Source organism: Prionailurus bengalensis, chromosome C1 (assembly GCF_016509475.1).
Source record: "Prionailurus bengalensis isolate Pbe53 chromosome C1, Fcat_Pben_1.1_paternal_pri, whole genome shotgun sequence".
Classification (NCBI taxonomy): domain Eukaryota; kingdom Metazoa; phylum Chordata; class Mammalia; order Carnivora; family Felidae; genus Prionailurus; species Prionailurus bengalensis.
The window spans coordinates 26,708,042-26,720,788 of record NC_057345.1 but is presented as its reverse complement, the minus strand read 5'-3'; the positions used below and the strand labels follow the sequence as shown (position 1 = coordinate 26,720,788).

Sequence of the window (12,747 nt, the reverse complement as noted above, 5' to 3'; positions counted from 1 at the left end):
GTTATTACCTTTATGCATAAGCTGGAAAGGAGGCGCAGGCTGATTAATAATGTTCCCAAGGTCACATGGCTAGAAAGCTAGCCCAGCTCTGAAGCGTTCTTAGAGTTCTAGACTATATTCTGCTAAGAGGATCTTGAAGTCAAGGAATCTGTCTTTAATTTTTGTGTGCCCAGACCTAGGTCTTAGAAGACTCCTAATAAACATCAGTTGAATAAAGAATGGATGACCTTCCACTTTCTCCCCGCGACAAGCACGTGCTAACGTCACTGGGAAACCTCCATACCACCAGGGGGCGCAGTACCCTTCTCTGTGCAGCGGGGCCTGCTGAGGACGCCTAGCTTCCTCTGGTTCTCTGGCTGGAGCTCAGCCAATCGCCGCGCTCCGAGAGAGCAGGCGCCGGTGGGCGGGATCCCGGGGCGAGGGCCTGCGGGCCGCTGGGAGTGGAGACGTCGGTGCTCCAGGCGAGTGAGCGGGCGGAGGACGGGGCCCGGACGGTGCAGTGCGGGCTGCGGCGCAGGTGAGCACGCGGTCCCGGCGGGCAGTTCCCTCCCCCAGAGCGGCCGCCGGGGCCGCCCGTTGCCGGGGGGACGGCTCCAGGCAGTGACCTCTGAATTAGGGAAGGGTGATCGCGAGTGTCTGCTCCCGCCCCGGCCTGACAGCTCCTCTCTTCCCAGGGCTCGGAAGCTGAGTCTGGGCTCCCAGCAGACCCTTTGCGACCAGGGCTTCTCGGCCTCAGGCACGTGGGTGAGAACGGACGCCGACAAGGCCACGAGCGTGGTGGGATAACGGGCAGGGCCTGGGAGCCCAGAGGAGGGAGAAGGGCAGATACTTGGACGTGGACCTCAGTTGCGCTCCCATCTCTGGGCTGGTCTCGAGTGACGGTCAGGGTCGGTCCTTCCACCCTGTCAGATCTCATCTGCCCTTGTTAACATTTCTCAAATCTCGGAACTGCGGCTTCGGGTCTCATTGGGTCTCCGGGGCGCCGGTACAAGGACAGGCTTCCCGGGAACCCACTTGACCTTTACCGGGCTCTCAGGCTCCCTCTGTGTTGGGCCGGAAAGAATACGTTCCAGTATTTGCTGCTTTCATTTTGATACCCCAGGGATGACTTGGAGAGTATTTAGCTTCTTGGAATCAGAAAAGTAGCCTGCTGTATTCCTGCCGCCTTTTGAGGGCGAGGGGGTGGGTGACTGCTGTGATTTTACACTGGCGGGTTGTCTGAGCTGTCATTCATTCATTCAACAAACATTGCATTATACCAGGCGGGGGGGGGGGGGGTGGGTGGTGCACACAGACATGGTCCTTGCTCTCTTGGAGCTTAAGTGTTTTGAGAAATGCAGATAAGTAGGGTAGGCTGCCAGCCCAACATCTGTCACAGAGAAAGTGGTTCTAAGTGTTGAATAAATGAATGAATTGACTAGTTGGGGAATGATTAGAGTGGGCAGGACGACAGAGAGACCTTTGCTGCATGTGGGGAGTGATAGGAATTGTGGACTCATGCTTGCTGTGTTTGACGGCAAATGAGGGATTTGAATGGAGGATTGCTGTTTAGAGTAAGTGTTTACTTATAGGGAATTTGCATAAAAGGAAAGAAAATGAAGTATTAGGTTTGAGGTTCTTCATCGGAGTTTTAACAACTTCTAAGTCTTATGATTTCACAAATCTGAGTAATCTTAGAGTTTGTCCAAGAGGGAAGCTCTTCCAGATAGTGACATGCCAAGTAGTTGGGAAGAAATTGCAGGAAGCTCTCCCCAAGTCCAGGACTTGGAGGAAACAATATACCTGTCTGCAGTGTGTTCTTACCACTAGAAAGAGCACAAGCATTGAAGTTCGGAGAGGCCTGGATTCAAAAGCTGTGGCTGTGTCACTTCTAGTGATCCTGGACAAGTTAACATAATGTCCCTGAGCCACTGTGGCCTTAGACACAAATCTGGGCTGATAATTCCTGCCTCATAGAGGTGTTGTAAAGATCAGGTGATGACTAGTGTGTGACTTGTCCAGCATAGGGCCTGGTGCTAAGACAAAGGACCCAGAGGGGAACCTTGAGGCTGCTGCAGTTTTTTCCTTGATGATGATCCATTATAGTCTTGGTGCACAGAACACTGGATTTCTCCAAAGAGAATTGGAACCAAAAAGAGAGAATCATTTTATCCTTGGTGAGGTTTCAGTTGTACACTTTAGACCAGAGATAGCCAAGTTGGAGAAACACCTACAGAGTGCAAATGGAATGATCTTTTAGTTGAGACTTTGGGCAAGTTAGTTAACCCTCTGATAATGCCATCTACTTCTTAGAGTAGACATGACGATTAAAGGGAATACTGTATATAAACTGCTTAGCCCAAGGACTGGCATGTAAGAGCTTAATTTACTTACTTTCAGGACGCTCCAGAGCCATTCCACCTTTTTTTTTTTCTGCCATGGGCTTGTACAGTGTTTTTTTTTTTGTTGTTTTTTTTACAGAAAAACTCAAGCCCTAGTTTTTCAGTGTTGGTGATATTTTTAGGAGTTTATTATGCAAAATGAGGGTATGGGCTTGGTTGAAGAGAATGTATATTGTTATTTATCTATCTATCTATTTTTGAGAGGGGGTGGAGGGGCAGAGAGAGGGAGAGAATCCCAAGCAGGCTCCACGCTCAGCAAGGAGCCCAACGTGGGGCTTGATCTCCTGACTGTGAGATCATGACCTGAGCCGAGATCAAGAGTTGGATGCTTAACCAACTGAGCTACCCAGGTGCCCCAAAGAGAACGTATTTTGAAAGAGGTTTGGGCAGCAGTTTTGTAAAGTATAAATATGTCTCATTGTTAGGGAAATCAAGGTCAGAATAGGAAAAAATCATCATTTATATAACATCCAGAATGGTTGAGTAATGGATTAGGGTTTTGGCCACTTAAATATGCTCCTTATTATTTTTGTGAGGCAAAGAAACTACTTCTCATTATCTTGGAGCCAGGAGACTCACAGTGGGACTACACATGGTAGGAAAATTATGGCTGGCTGTGTTCATGGAGAAACTGCATAGAGCGGAGAAAGGCTCTTGTCCATTCCTGTAATGTTGGCAAACTGTGGAGGCAGGGCCTGGGGTCAATAACAGACTTGAATCTTTGGTAGGTTAGCTCAGAGGTTCCCTTGTGGGGAACACTGCCATGCATGGTTGTGTAATTGTCAAAGAGTATAGTACATAAAAGAGATTCTTCCCCCTTTCCCTAACAATCATATCTTTGAAAACTGCCTAGGTTGTTTCAGGGCCCGAACTGTCGCCTAAAGCAAGGTACCCTCTTGGATTACTCTGCCTGGGGTGGATGCTCAGTAAATTGTGCCAGGCTTCCTGGGAAGTGGAGAGCCCCAGTGGGTTGGGTTGTCCGTATTCGGGGAAGAGGGGGTGCTGGTTTCTCCCTAATGTGGCCTTGTGCTCTTCTGCAGATGTCATGTGGCCTGTGCTCTGGACCGTGGTGCGTACCTATGCTCCCTATGTCACATTTCCTGTGGCCTTTGTGGTCGGGGCCGTGGGTTACCACCTGGAATGGTTCATCCGGGGAAAGGATCCCCAGCCCGCGGAGGAGGAGAAGAGCATCTCTGAGTGCCGGGAGGACCGCAAGCTGGATGAACTGCTAGGCAAGGACCACACCCAGGTGGTGAGCCTTAAGGACAAGCTGGAATTTGCCCCTAAAGCTGTCCTGAACAGAAACCGCCCGGAGAAGAACTAATGGAGGACACAGAGCCCCATGGGTCCTTCTGTGGGCCATGAGTGGCCCTGCCACCGTGTCTACCCGGCCCCAGAACCCACATGTCATTTGCTTTGTTGCTTCTTCTGGCCCTTCCCGCACCACCCAGCCTTGCACATACTGGCTGCTGTTCTGTTGCCAGGCAGACACGTGAGCAGCCGAGGGGCCAGTGAAGAGGAAAGGCTCTTGGGGGTTCTGGCCTGAAGGTTGCATCCGTTGTGTGGTGTGCAGGCTTCTGCGCTTCTGGGCGTGCTGCTGGGAGAAGTGTTATAAACGACGGCCGTCTGCTTCTGCGGGGAGGCTCTTCGGCCTCGGCGGGGAGGGGCTGGAGTTGGGGCTGCCTTAGGAGGCATGCCTGCAGGCCTAGTTCCTGTGTGCACTGGGAAGAATTCAAAAAGCTACCTGGCTTCTTTCACTAGTTTGCCCTCTTCCTGTGCTCATTCTTCCTGAAATCCTATCCTATCAGGTCAGGAAAGAGACTCCTCGGGGAGGAAAGCCTTTTTCTGTTCTTGGAAGTCCAGGCAGTTTGCCTTGGGACAGGTGAATTTGCTTGAAAACAGTCATGATTTTTCACCCCCCCCCCCCCCATCACTGTATGGTACAAAACTTGATTAAAGTGGCATCTGAGAACCATATTGATTGAATCCTATCTTCCAGATAGTGTTGGGGTCTCCTTAGGAGTTATGCAAGTGCAGGCACTTCAGGGGTGGATAATACTGGCCTTTAACTAAGGGCTCCGGGGCCCAGGCAGTGAGTCCTGGACGTGCAGGTTCCCAGCAGCCTTTTTATCATGATGGGAAGAGGCTTATAGGATATTTCAAAGTGTGAATTCAGTGTAGACCAGGGAGCTTAAGAATTGCTATCAAATTTCCCAGTTGTACACAGAACTACATTTTTCCCTATAAAAATAATATATATACATTAAAGAACATTTGGTAGAGATTTAAAAAGGGTCAGCCCCATGCCCAACCCCAACTAGGGCTCTAGTACAACTACAAAGGTAGCATTTTGTTCCCTTTCACTAATTCTTGGCATAGGTTTTTAAGATTTTTACATTATTGTCCACTTAATTTTATATTCTTTCTTTACATAGTTTCTCATATCATAATCATTTTTTCTATCTTATCACATGGTCTTCACAATCCTACTTTAATAGCTTCACAACTGCCCATCAAGTGGGAAAAATGTAGTTTTCAGTAATTTCCCAGTTGCTGGACATTTGGATTGTTTCTGGTGGTTCACTAGTGTAAATATTGCAATGAATATCTTTCATAAAGCTTTTCCTGCATTTTGGAGTCAATGGCAGGAACCACAAATGGCATTTTGGGTGAAATGGATGTGCAGTTTTGAGGACCTTGATGCATAATACCAAAGGTCTTTCTTAAATGGCTGCAGGAATTTATACTAAATGCTGCCGCTTAAGATGTCACTAGTGCTGTTGGAAGGGCATTGAGAGCAGAGGGTGGGAAGAGGTGTAAGAACCTATTGTCCATGAAGTCAACTGACATTTAACCTAAGTGAGCAAAAGCAAGTAAGGAGCATATGATGAAGAATGAACTGTCTTTCAAGGTGATGGTGGTGGGGGTGGGTTTGTCCTGCTTCTCTTCTCTTGGGATCTGAGGCCTGCTGGTATAACAGGTGGGTGGAGGTGGATTTCCTGAACAAGTGGGTGGGCGGAGCCGGGAAGATGTGGAAGGGGGTGGCCAGAGGAGAGAGCAAGTCGTTAGTGGCCCTCCTCAGTCCCTGAAGCGAGTGGGGATGCTGAAATGAGCCACTGTTGCTTTTAGGGAATAAATCTAATGAGTGTGTGAGTGTCTAGCACTGAGGTAAGCATGAGATGTCTGGTTCTGCAAGGGTGTGCCGAGCTCAGCTTGGTTAGCCCGCTGGCCGGTGACAGACCAGTGCTGCCGCCCTGTGGTGGTCCTGAGCATGACCAAGCCTGGCAGCCCTTCCCTGGGCTTAGACAAGGAGTGGCAAAGGCGCATGCCCCCAGGGGTCAGTCGGGGGGAGGGTGGGGGGCTTAAGTGAGCGGGGCTTAAGTGAATAGCCAGGCCAGGAATTACAGGGACCGGCCTGCCTAAAGGGGGCAGTGGCCATGCAGCATCTTCCAATTTGTGATGCCAAATTTTTCGTTTTTTTTTTTTCTTTTTTCTAAAAGATGCTAGAAATTTAGAATATTACGCATTTTTTTTTTTTTGGAAACTTGATTTTTAAATGTTGACATTTGATTTTTTAAAAAGAATTCAAAGCCTCCTAACATACCCGTGGATTTAATTTCATCCAGTAGCTGCCAATTTGTGACTTCTCAAACTGTCTCTTTCCTTTCAGTGAAATCTGCGAGGTATATATATATTTTTTTAAAGCAGTATAACAACTTGTGGCAAATATTAGGGCCCAGGATTAGTTTCTCTTGAAACCAGTCTAATAGATATTAGATACTTAATATCTAATATCAGTCTAAACAGAACTTTAGAGGATAGAAAACCTACAGAAACCGCACCAAAAAAGTTTTCCCACAAACTAAGACATTTTTGGATTTGCAGATATTTCAGAATAACCCTGTCACTGCTGATGTAGCTCCGCCCAGGGCCTGGCTGCCGAAGCCCTGTCTTTGGAAACCTACATTGCTCCCTTCCAGGAGTCTCATTTTATGCCCCCTCTTGGGCAGTTTCATTTCCTAGGGTTTGCCCTCACTGAATCTCTGCCGCCAGCAGGCCTATTAATATCCCCAGCTGGCTCTTTCTTTCCCACCGCCCGTGGTGGAACTCTGACACAGTGCGTGCCTTCTTGCCTCTGCTCAGGTGACATCGAGTAGCAGGGTTCCTGTGGTTGTGGGCAAAGGCAGGCCAAGGTGGCTGGAATGAACAAGGGCACTGGTTTCTTCCATGCTTGCTGATTCACCTTGGAGGCACATGTCCCTCTTCTGGACTGGCCCAATTGTCACGACTCACTGAAACACATTATTAGTAAGGAGAGGTGCTTGGTGCTTGCTAAAGGTGCTTGGCCCCTTCTCGGGTGTTTTCTCGGTCCAGTGATGGTGGTGGCTTTAGAGCAGGGTTATCCTGTCTGAGCTGGGCAGGAATCACTTCTGTCCCCTCAGAGGCCCAGTGTCTGGTGCTTTTCCACTCCCTCTAGAGCCTTTCCTGTGCCTGTTGCTGTGTTAGCACAAGTCAGCTGGGCAGCTGCCAGGATAAGCCTGCCAGGGAGCCCTTTGACTCTCGTCGGCTTCCCAGGGTCCCAGGCTGGTGGGACTGTTGGCCGAGTGAAACACCATGGGATTAGCCTCCCTGAAGCTGCCTGGGAGCCGGGCAGCAAACATGGAAAAGCTGTCTTGCCTCCCTTTTCCTTTTCCACTTTGGTGTGGACGTCTCTGCACTTGTAGAGTGGTGAGCCTGGGCAGTGTGGCAGAGTAAAAATAAAGTGCGTTCTCGAGTCCAACAGTTGAATTATGAATACTGCCTCCGCAACTAGCTGAATGACCTTGGGCAAGTCACTTAGCCTTTCTGAACCTCACTGTCCTCATCTGTAAAATGGGGATAAGAATACCTATTTTTGCTGGGTGGCAGCAGGCTAAGGTAACATGTAAAGTTTTTAGCAGGGTCTATGACAACCACTAGGTAGGTGCTCAATAATGTTAGCTGCTTTCATTTTACTGCAGGAAAAGCCTCCATTTCCTGCAACAGTTGCATGTATCCTTGTGATCCTGGTGAAGTGGGGATCTGGAGGCAGGACCAGGCTTGGCTGGGAGAGTGATAACAGGACCCTGACAGGCCTGGTGGCTGAGGACTTCTTAGGAATACTTTACAGAAGGGACTGCCTTGGATAAGAACCAAGCTGGCCAGACCTGTGTCACTAAGTAGCAGTTCTGTTGGTGCCGTCTGCACGGTCAGAGATGGGAAGTGGGGAGCAAGGGGTTGCAGAATCCCCAGGAGTCCTGTATCAGGAGCACAGGTAGAGGAAAGAGCCTTGGACTTGGGGACAAGGAAACTGGGTGACATGGGACATGACCTTTCACTTCCCCTGGACTTGGCTTCTCCACCTGCAAACTGGGGACGTGAGTGTGTTCCCTGCTGATGGTGTAAAGAGAAGGAGAAACCAATCCCGAGGACGCTTTGAAAACCGCGAGTGCTACGTGATAGTCCAGAGAAGCCTTACTTCTAGCGCACTGGATGGCAGCCAGTCTGAATAATGAAATGGAAATAAATGCTCTTCTATCCCTTTTCTGTACACAGTCTCCCAGAGTATTTGCTAAAGAGCAGTCTTTGGGATACCAGCTTTAAGAATGGAGAAGAGTAATTAGTCTGGATTTCCCTCCAGTATCGAATGATGGGTTTGCAGATAGCTCCGTAATCTAGTTGTGTGACTAGGAAAGTCACTTCACTTCTCCAAACATCATCTGTAAAGTGGGGATGCTTCTGCCTCCCTCACAGAGTTGGGAAGATTGAGGGAATCCACCCCAGGTTTGGCGTGGAGCCCTCCCCCTCTGTCCTGTTTCTCCCTTGTTGTCTGACTCCCTCCCCCACCCCCCCTCTTGTGGGCTCCATTGAGCCAACCTGCAGTTACCCTCTTCTGTATCGCATCATCTTGCCTAAACTGTCAGTCTCTTCCTGGAAATTCTTCCTATCTCTGCCAGCATTTTCTTTCTAAAAGACATTTCTGATGAGGTCACTGCTTAAAGACCTCCATGGCTCCTCTCACCAGAGCCCCTGGCATGCCTCACTCCTTCTTTCACCAGCTTGCTCCAGCCTTCCTCCCATCATCCCTGGGACAGAGGCCAGCCTTTGCCGCTTCCTGAGCACATGATGCTTGTTCCAATCCTGATACCTCTGTGTCCATCGTGTGTCCCTCCTCCTTGGCTACTTGGTGAACTCCTGTGACGCTGCAAGATATAGTACAGGCTCAAAGGCACTTTTCTAAGCGGAGGCTGTCCTTCCCTCCCTGCTCGTCCAGCCCTGTGGTCATTGTCCTGTGGCATTTGTTACAAGGCACCGTAACGGGTGTGTGTCTTCCCCCGTTAGACTGTGAGTTCCTTGAGGGCAGGCGCCACGTCTTATCCACCTCTGCCCCTCGCAGGGGGCCTGGCACAGAGTCATTTTCAATAAATGTTGAGTGAATTAAGAGGCCCCCTGAGTGTGATTCTGGGGTGGAGCCGACAACTGGGGCTGGGTGCGGAGACCAGCTTCTATGGAAGCTGAGGGGGCAAGACCACCGGGCGTGTGCTTTGAGGCGCCTGGCCGCCTTGAGCTAATGGCGGCACTGTGTTGCTACTGCTTTGTCTTCCCCGAGGCTGGTCATGAGTGAAACCAAAAGAAGCCACTGGCTTCATTTTCCCAGGGTAAGTGGGGCTTGGGCAGAGGGCTGGCTTTCCCCACTGGGTGGGACCTGGACCAGCATAGCCCATGATGAATTTGACCCTGATGACTCTGTAGTGGGGAACAATGTCCTCAGGAAAGCATTCAGGAAGCCCTTCGTGTAGTAGTGATCAAAGCCCTGCAGCAGCTCGGCAGGGTGGATGGGAACGCTCCAAGGAACCCGGCAAGGCCCTGGGATGGAGCCCAGGGAATCCCTTAATGCCCTTACCAGGTGGGGCTCTCCCTCAGCCTCAGCAGAACCCTGGGCCAACCCTGGGGGACACGGAAGTCCTAGGGAGGCCTGGGAATGCCGGGGGGTCTGAGGGAGTCCCTGCTTTGGGAGTGTCTCCGTTTTGTCTCCATTCATCCCTTAGGCCGGGGAGGGCAGGTGGGCTGCTAGGTGAGGCAGGCTTCCATTTCCTCATTTCACCTAAAAGCTGAGGTAAACCTTGTATTCACAAGAAGCCCTCTTCATTTGTCCCTCATCCCCAGTGAGTTCAACCAGAAGGGAGAAGAGCACTGGTTCCTGTTAGGCTGACAGGGGATCTGAGGCCCCGAGCGGGAAATGGCTCACCCCAGATAACCAGCAGAGCTGGGTTTGTAGCCACCCGGTGCCCCCTCCCCTTCCCAGTTTACATGTTGTCATCATACCAAAGCAAGGTCAGCTGGCCTGCAGACCGGTAGACCCGATGAGGGAAGCACCCTTTGAGTGCAGGCTGGCCATAGGGCACAGCTGGGGCCCTCTGTGGGCGGCTCACGTGACATACCTCGGATGGAGGCCGCAGCCTGCTTTTCCTGCCCCTTCCCACTTTCGTTTTCCCAGTGCACGGACCACAGACAAACCTTTAGGGGTAGCTCTGCCTCTCTGACGCTCTCCATGCTGTTTTCCCCACGCGCAGGAGGGTAGGAGGTCACAGACTTTCCCACAGATGGAGCCCCGTGTGTTTATAATTTGGTCAATTGATGACAAGGTTTGTTTATCTACTGTTGTCCCTAAAGCCCCGTCCTTGGCTGGCTGTCACCTCCCTGACATATGCTGGGGCCTCGAAGGGCTCCGATCCCGGCCCTCCCCGCTTCACCTCCAAGAAACTCAGCTCTGGAGTGAGGCTGCTTGGGTTCAAAACCCAGCATGGCCACTTAGAACTCTGAGGCCTCATCCAAGCTGCCCAGCTTCTCTGTTTCAATTCCAAGTGTCAGGTGGGCTAATACAGGACTTATCTCAGGGGGTCATTGTGAAGATTAAGAGAAAACATGCAAGGCATTTGGAACTGAGACTCACTGATAGCCCTCAGGAAAGGTGGTTATTTTGATTCATAGCAGTTTTTTTATGCTCCACGCATGTACTCTTGCAACAAGGCCCTGTTCTCTGGGCTTTAAGAGGAGGTTCCTGAGTGTAGAGGGGAAATGGGCCTATAGTAATGCCGTGGCAGGAGGCTGGGGAGTGGTGAGGGCATTCTGATCCTCAGCTCTGAGGCCCTTTGGCTTTGCCATTTGGTGCTTTTCTGCCCCAACCCCTGCTTCACTGTCTCCCCCACCCCCCAGCCTCTTCTGCATTGCTTTGGCATCTCGCAGCATCCCCCGGTTCCAGCTGGGTCCCCGACACCCACACAGCCCTGCCTTGGTTGGCCCACTGATTGGCCTGTAGGCAGGTGGAGGTTTCTGGAGGAGGCTGTAGAAGCTGGGCATCTGAGGGGAAGGGCCAAGCTGAAGGGGTCCTTCCTGGGTTATCGTGGCTCTCGGAGCACCAACCCAGCTGACAGTGTGTGAGGAGGAAGTCCCCCCAGACCCCTCATCAAGAGGAGGGCCTTAATTTGCTAGGGTGGCTGCAACAAAATACCACAGTCCAGGTGGCTTAAACGCAGGCATTAATTTTCTCACAGTTCTGGAGGCTGAAAGTCTGAGATCAGGTGCCTGCAGTGTTGCTTCCCTCTGAGGTCTCTCTCCTTGACTTGGAGATAGCTGCCTTCTTGCTCTACCCATGGTGGTCCCCCTGTGCACTTGGGTGGGTGACACCGCGTCCGGGTGTCTTTTGTATCCAAATCTGTTCTTGTAAAGACAACAGATTGGATTAGGGCCCACTCTTAATGGCCTCGTCTAATTTAATCACGTCATTAAAGGCCTTATGTCCAAACACAGTCACATTCTGAGGTACTGGGGGTCAGGACTTCAACATGAATTTTGAGGGGACACAGTTTTGAGGGTAAGGCAGCGGTAGGGAAAAGGCTGCCTCTGCCTCAGGGGAGAGACTTGGGTGTGGGGTACCCAGCCCCCTGAGGCAGGGGCCTGCTGGCCTCTGGCGCTGGCCTGGTTCTGGGGTGAAGCTGGTGCTGGCTCCCCCTCGCCTCCCCAAGAGACCGTAGGGTAGCAACTAAATGCCTGAGGCCGGAAGACACTGTGAGCTGATTATCCCTGTGGTCTCTGGGGTGAAGGAACAGTCAGCGGGCCCCAGGCATGGGTCCTGTCCTTCCCCTGCCTTATCAGAGCCTAGACGCCCTTCCGCCTCGAGGCAGCCTTTACAGGCCTGGCCATGGCCCCAGGCTCTCCCAGTGGGGGCTGACTTTGAGGGGAGAACTCAGCTGCCCTTGTGTTAGCTGAGCTCTGCAACTCACAGTAAGTATCCTTTCAGGTAGGGAGCGGTAGAAAGGCACCGAGAATTATGATTTTTTTCCAGAAGATTTACCTGCCTGCTTGGGTTGGTTCATGCTGATATTCCAGTATAGACATTTTCCCTTGAGCTCATGTGTGTTTTGATAAAAGCAGAGCAGGGTGGGAAAGTGACTCAGATGTTTGCTGGGATTCGGAATTGGCCACAGATAACCAGCCAGCACCTTGCTTTGGCCCGGAGCCCACCTCTGTGTCACTTTCATGCAGCCCTGTTCAGCAGATTAGAGAACATTTCAGGGGCCTCTGATGGTGCCCTGCCCTTCCCCAACCCTCGTTGTGTCCCTCTGGGGTCTGCAGCCCCGGGGCTCGTGTGGCCCCTGGTTCCCTCAGGGTCCAGAGCCAACGTACAGGCAGGGGTGATGGATGCTTTAGGACAGGCTGCCAGCCACCTCCTGCCCAGCCAGCTCAAGTCCTGGGATTGCGATGTTCCGGCCTCTTGGAAGAGAGCTGGAGGACAGCCGCCCCGGTTCTCTGGTGGCCCTCATTAGTCTCGGCACCTGAGGCAGACAAATCCCAGCCAAGAACAGGGACATAAGCTTGCTTGCTGAGCTCCTGCAGGCTAAGTGTTGGGTGGGTGCTTCACGAAATCTCACTTAATCCTCCCAAGATGCCTGCAAGACAGGGATTGTCTCCATGTTAAGGAGGTGGAATCTGAGATTCAGCCACTAAGCCACCCTCTTAAGTCACAGGTGGAGAAGGTGGTGCCACTTAAGCCCAGGTCTGCTGGCTTCGGAGTTCTTTTCTACCCCAGGGAAGCTGGCGGTCCCTGCTGATTTCACTGTGCCCATGGCCTTTCTTCCCCTGGGACAGGGAGGGTGGAGGGTGGGAAAACTGGTGAGTGCTTCCTCCCTTCCTTTCCATCTCCAGAGACCTCTTTGTTCTCCCCATTCCTGGACACTGTGGGCCTGGGGCTCCTCACTGGCTGAGCTGGAGCTCTCAGGTCTCCAGTGGCTAGCTGGGAATGAATAGGGTAGTCACCCCTTGACCTGTCTGGCTTCCCACACCAGCC

General features: G+C 51.5%; 1 protein-coding gene across 2 annotated transcripts; it reads left to right on the top strand.

Annotated features, from left to right (window-relative positions):
* Positions 1-363: 363 nt before the first annotated feature.
* Positions 364-4,353, top strand: SMIM12 (small integral membrane protein 12). Of its 2 annotated transcripts, none has more exons than XM_043574424.1 (2): positions 364-517; positions 3,422-4,353. In XM_043574424.1, the coding sequence occupies exon 2, from the start codon at positions 3,427-3,429 to the stop codon at positions 3,703-3,705; it is 279 nt and encodes a 92-aa protein (XP_043430359.1). In that variant the 5' UTR covers positions 364-517; positions 3,422-3,426; the 3' UTR covers positions 3,706-4,353. The 2 variants fall into 2 exon arrangements, with proteins under 2 accessions (XP_043430359.1, XP_043430360.1); XM_043574425.1 differs by lacking the exon at positions 364-517 and adding an exon at positions 680-744.
* Positions 4,354-12,747: the final 8,394 nt, after the last annotated feature.

Bases quoted from the DNA above. Each gene is read 5' to 3' on its own strand.
- SMIM12 (XM_043574424.1), top strand. From the start codon at position 3,427: ATGTGGCCTGTGCTCTGGACCGTGGTGCGTACCTATGCTCCCTATGTC.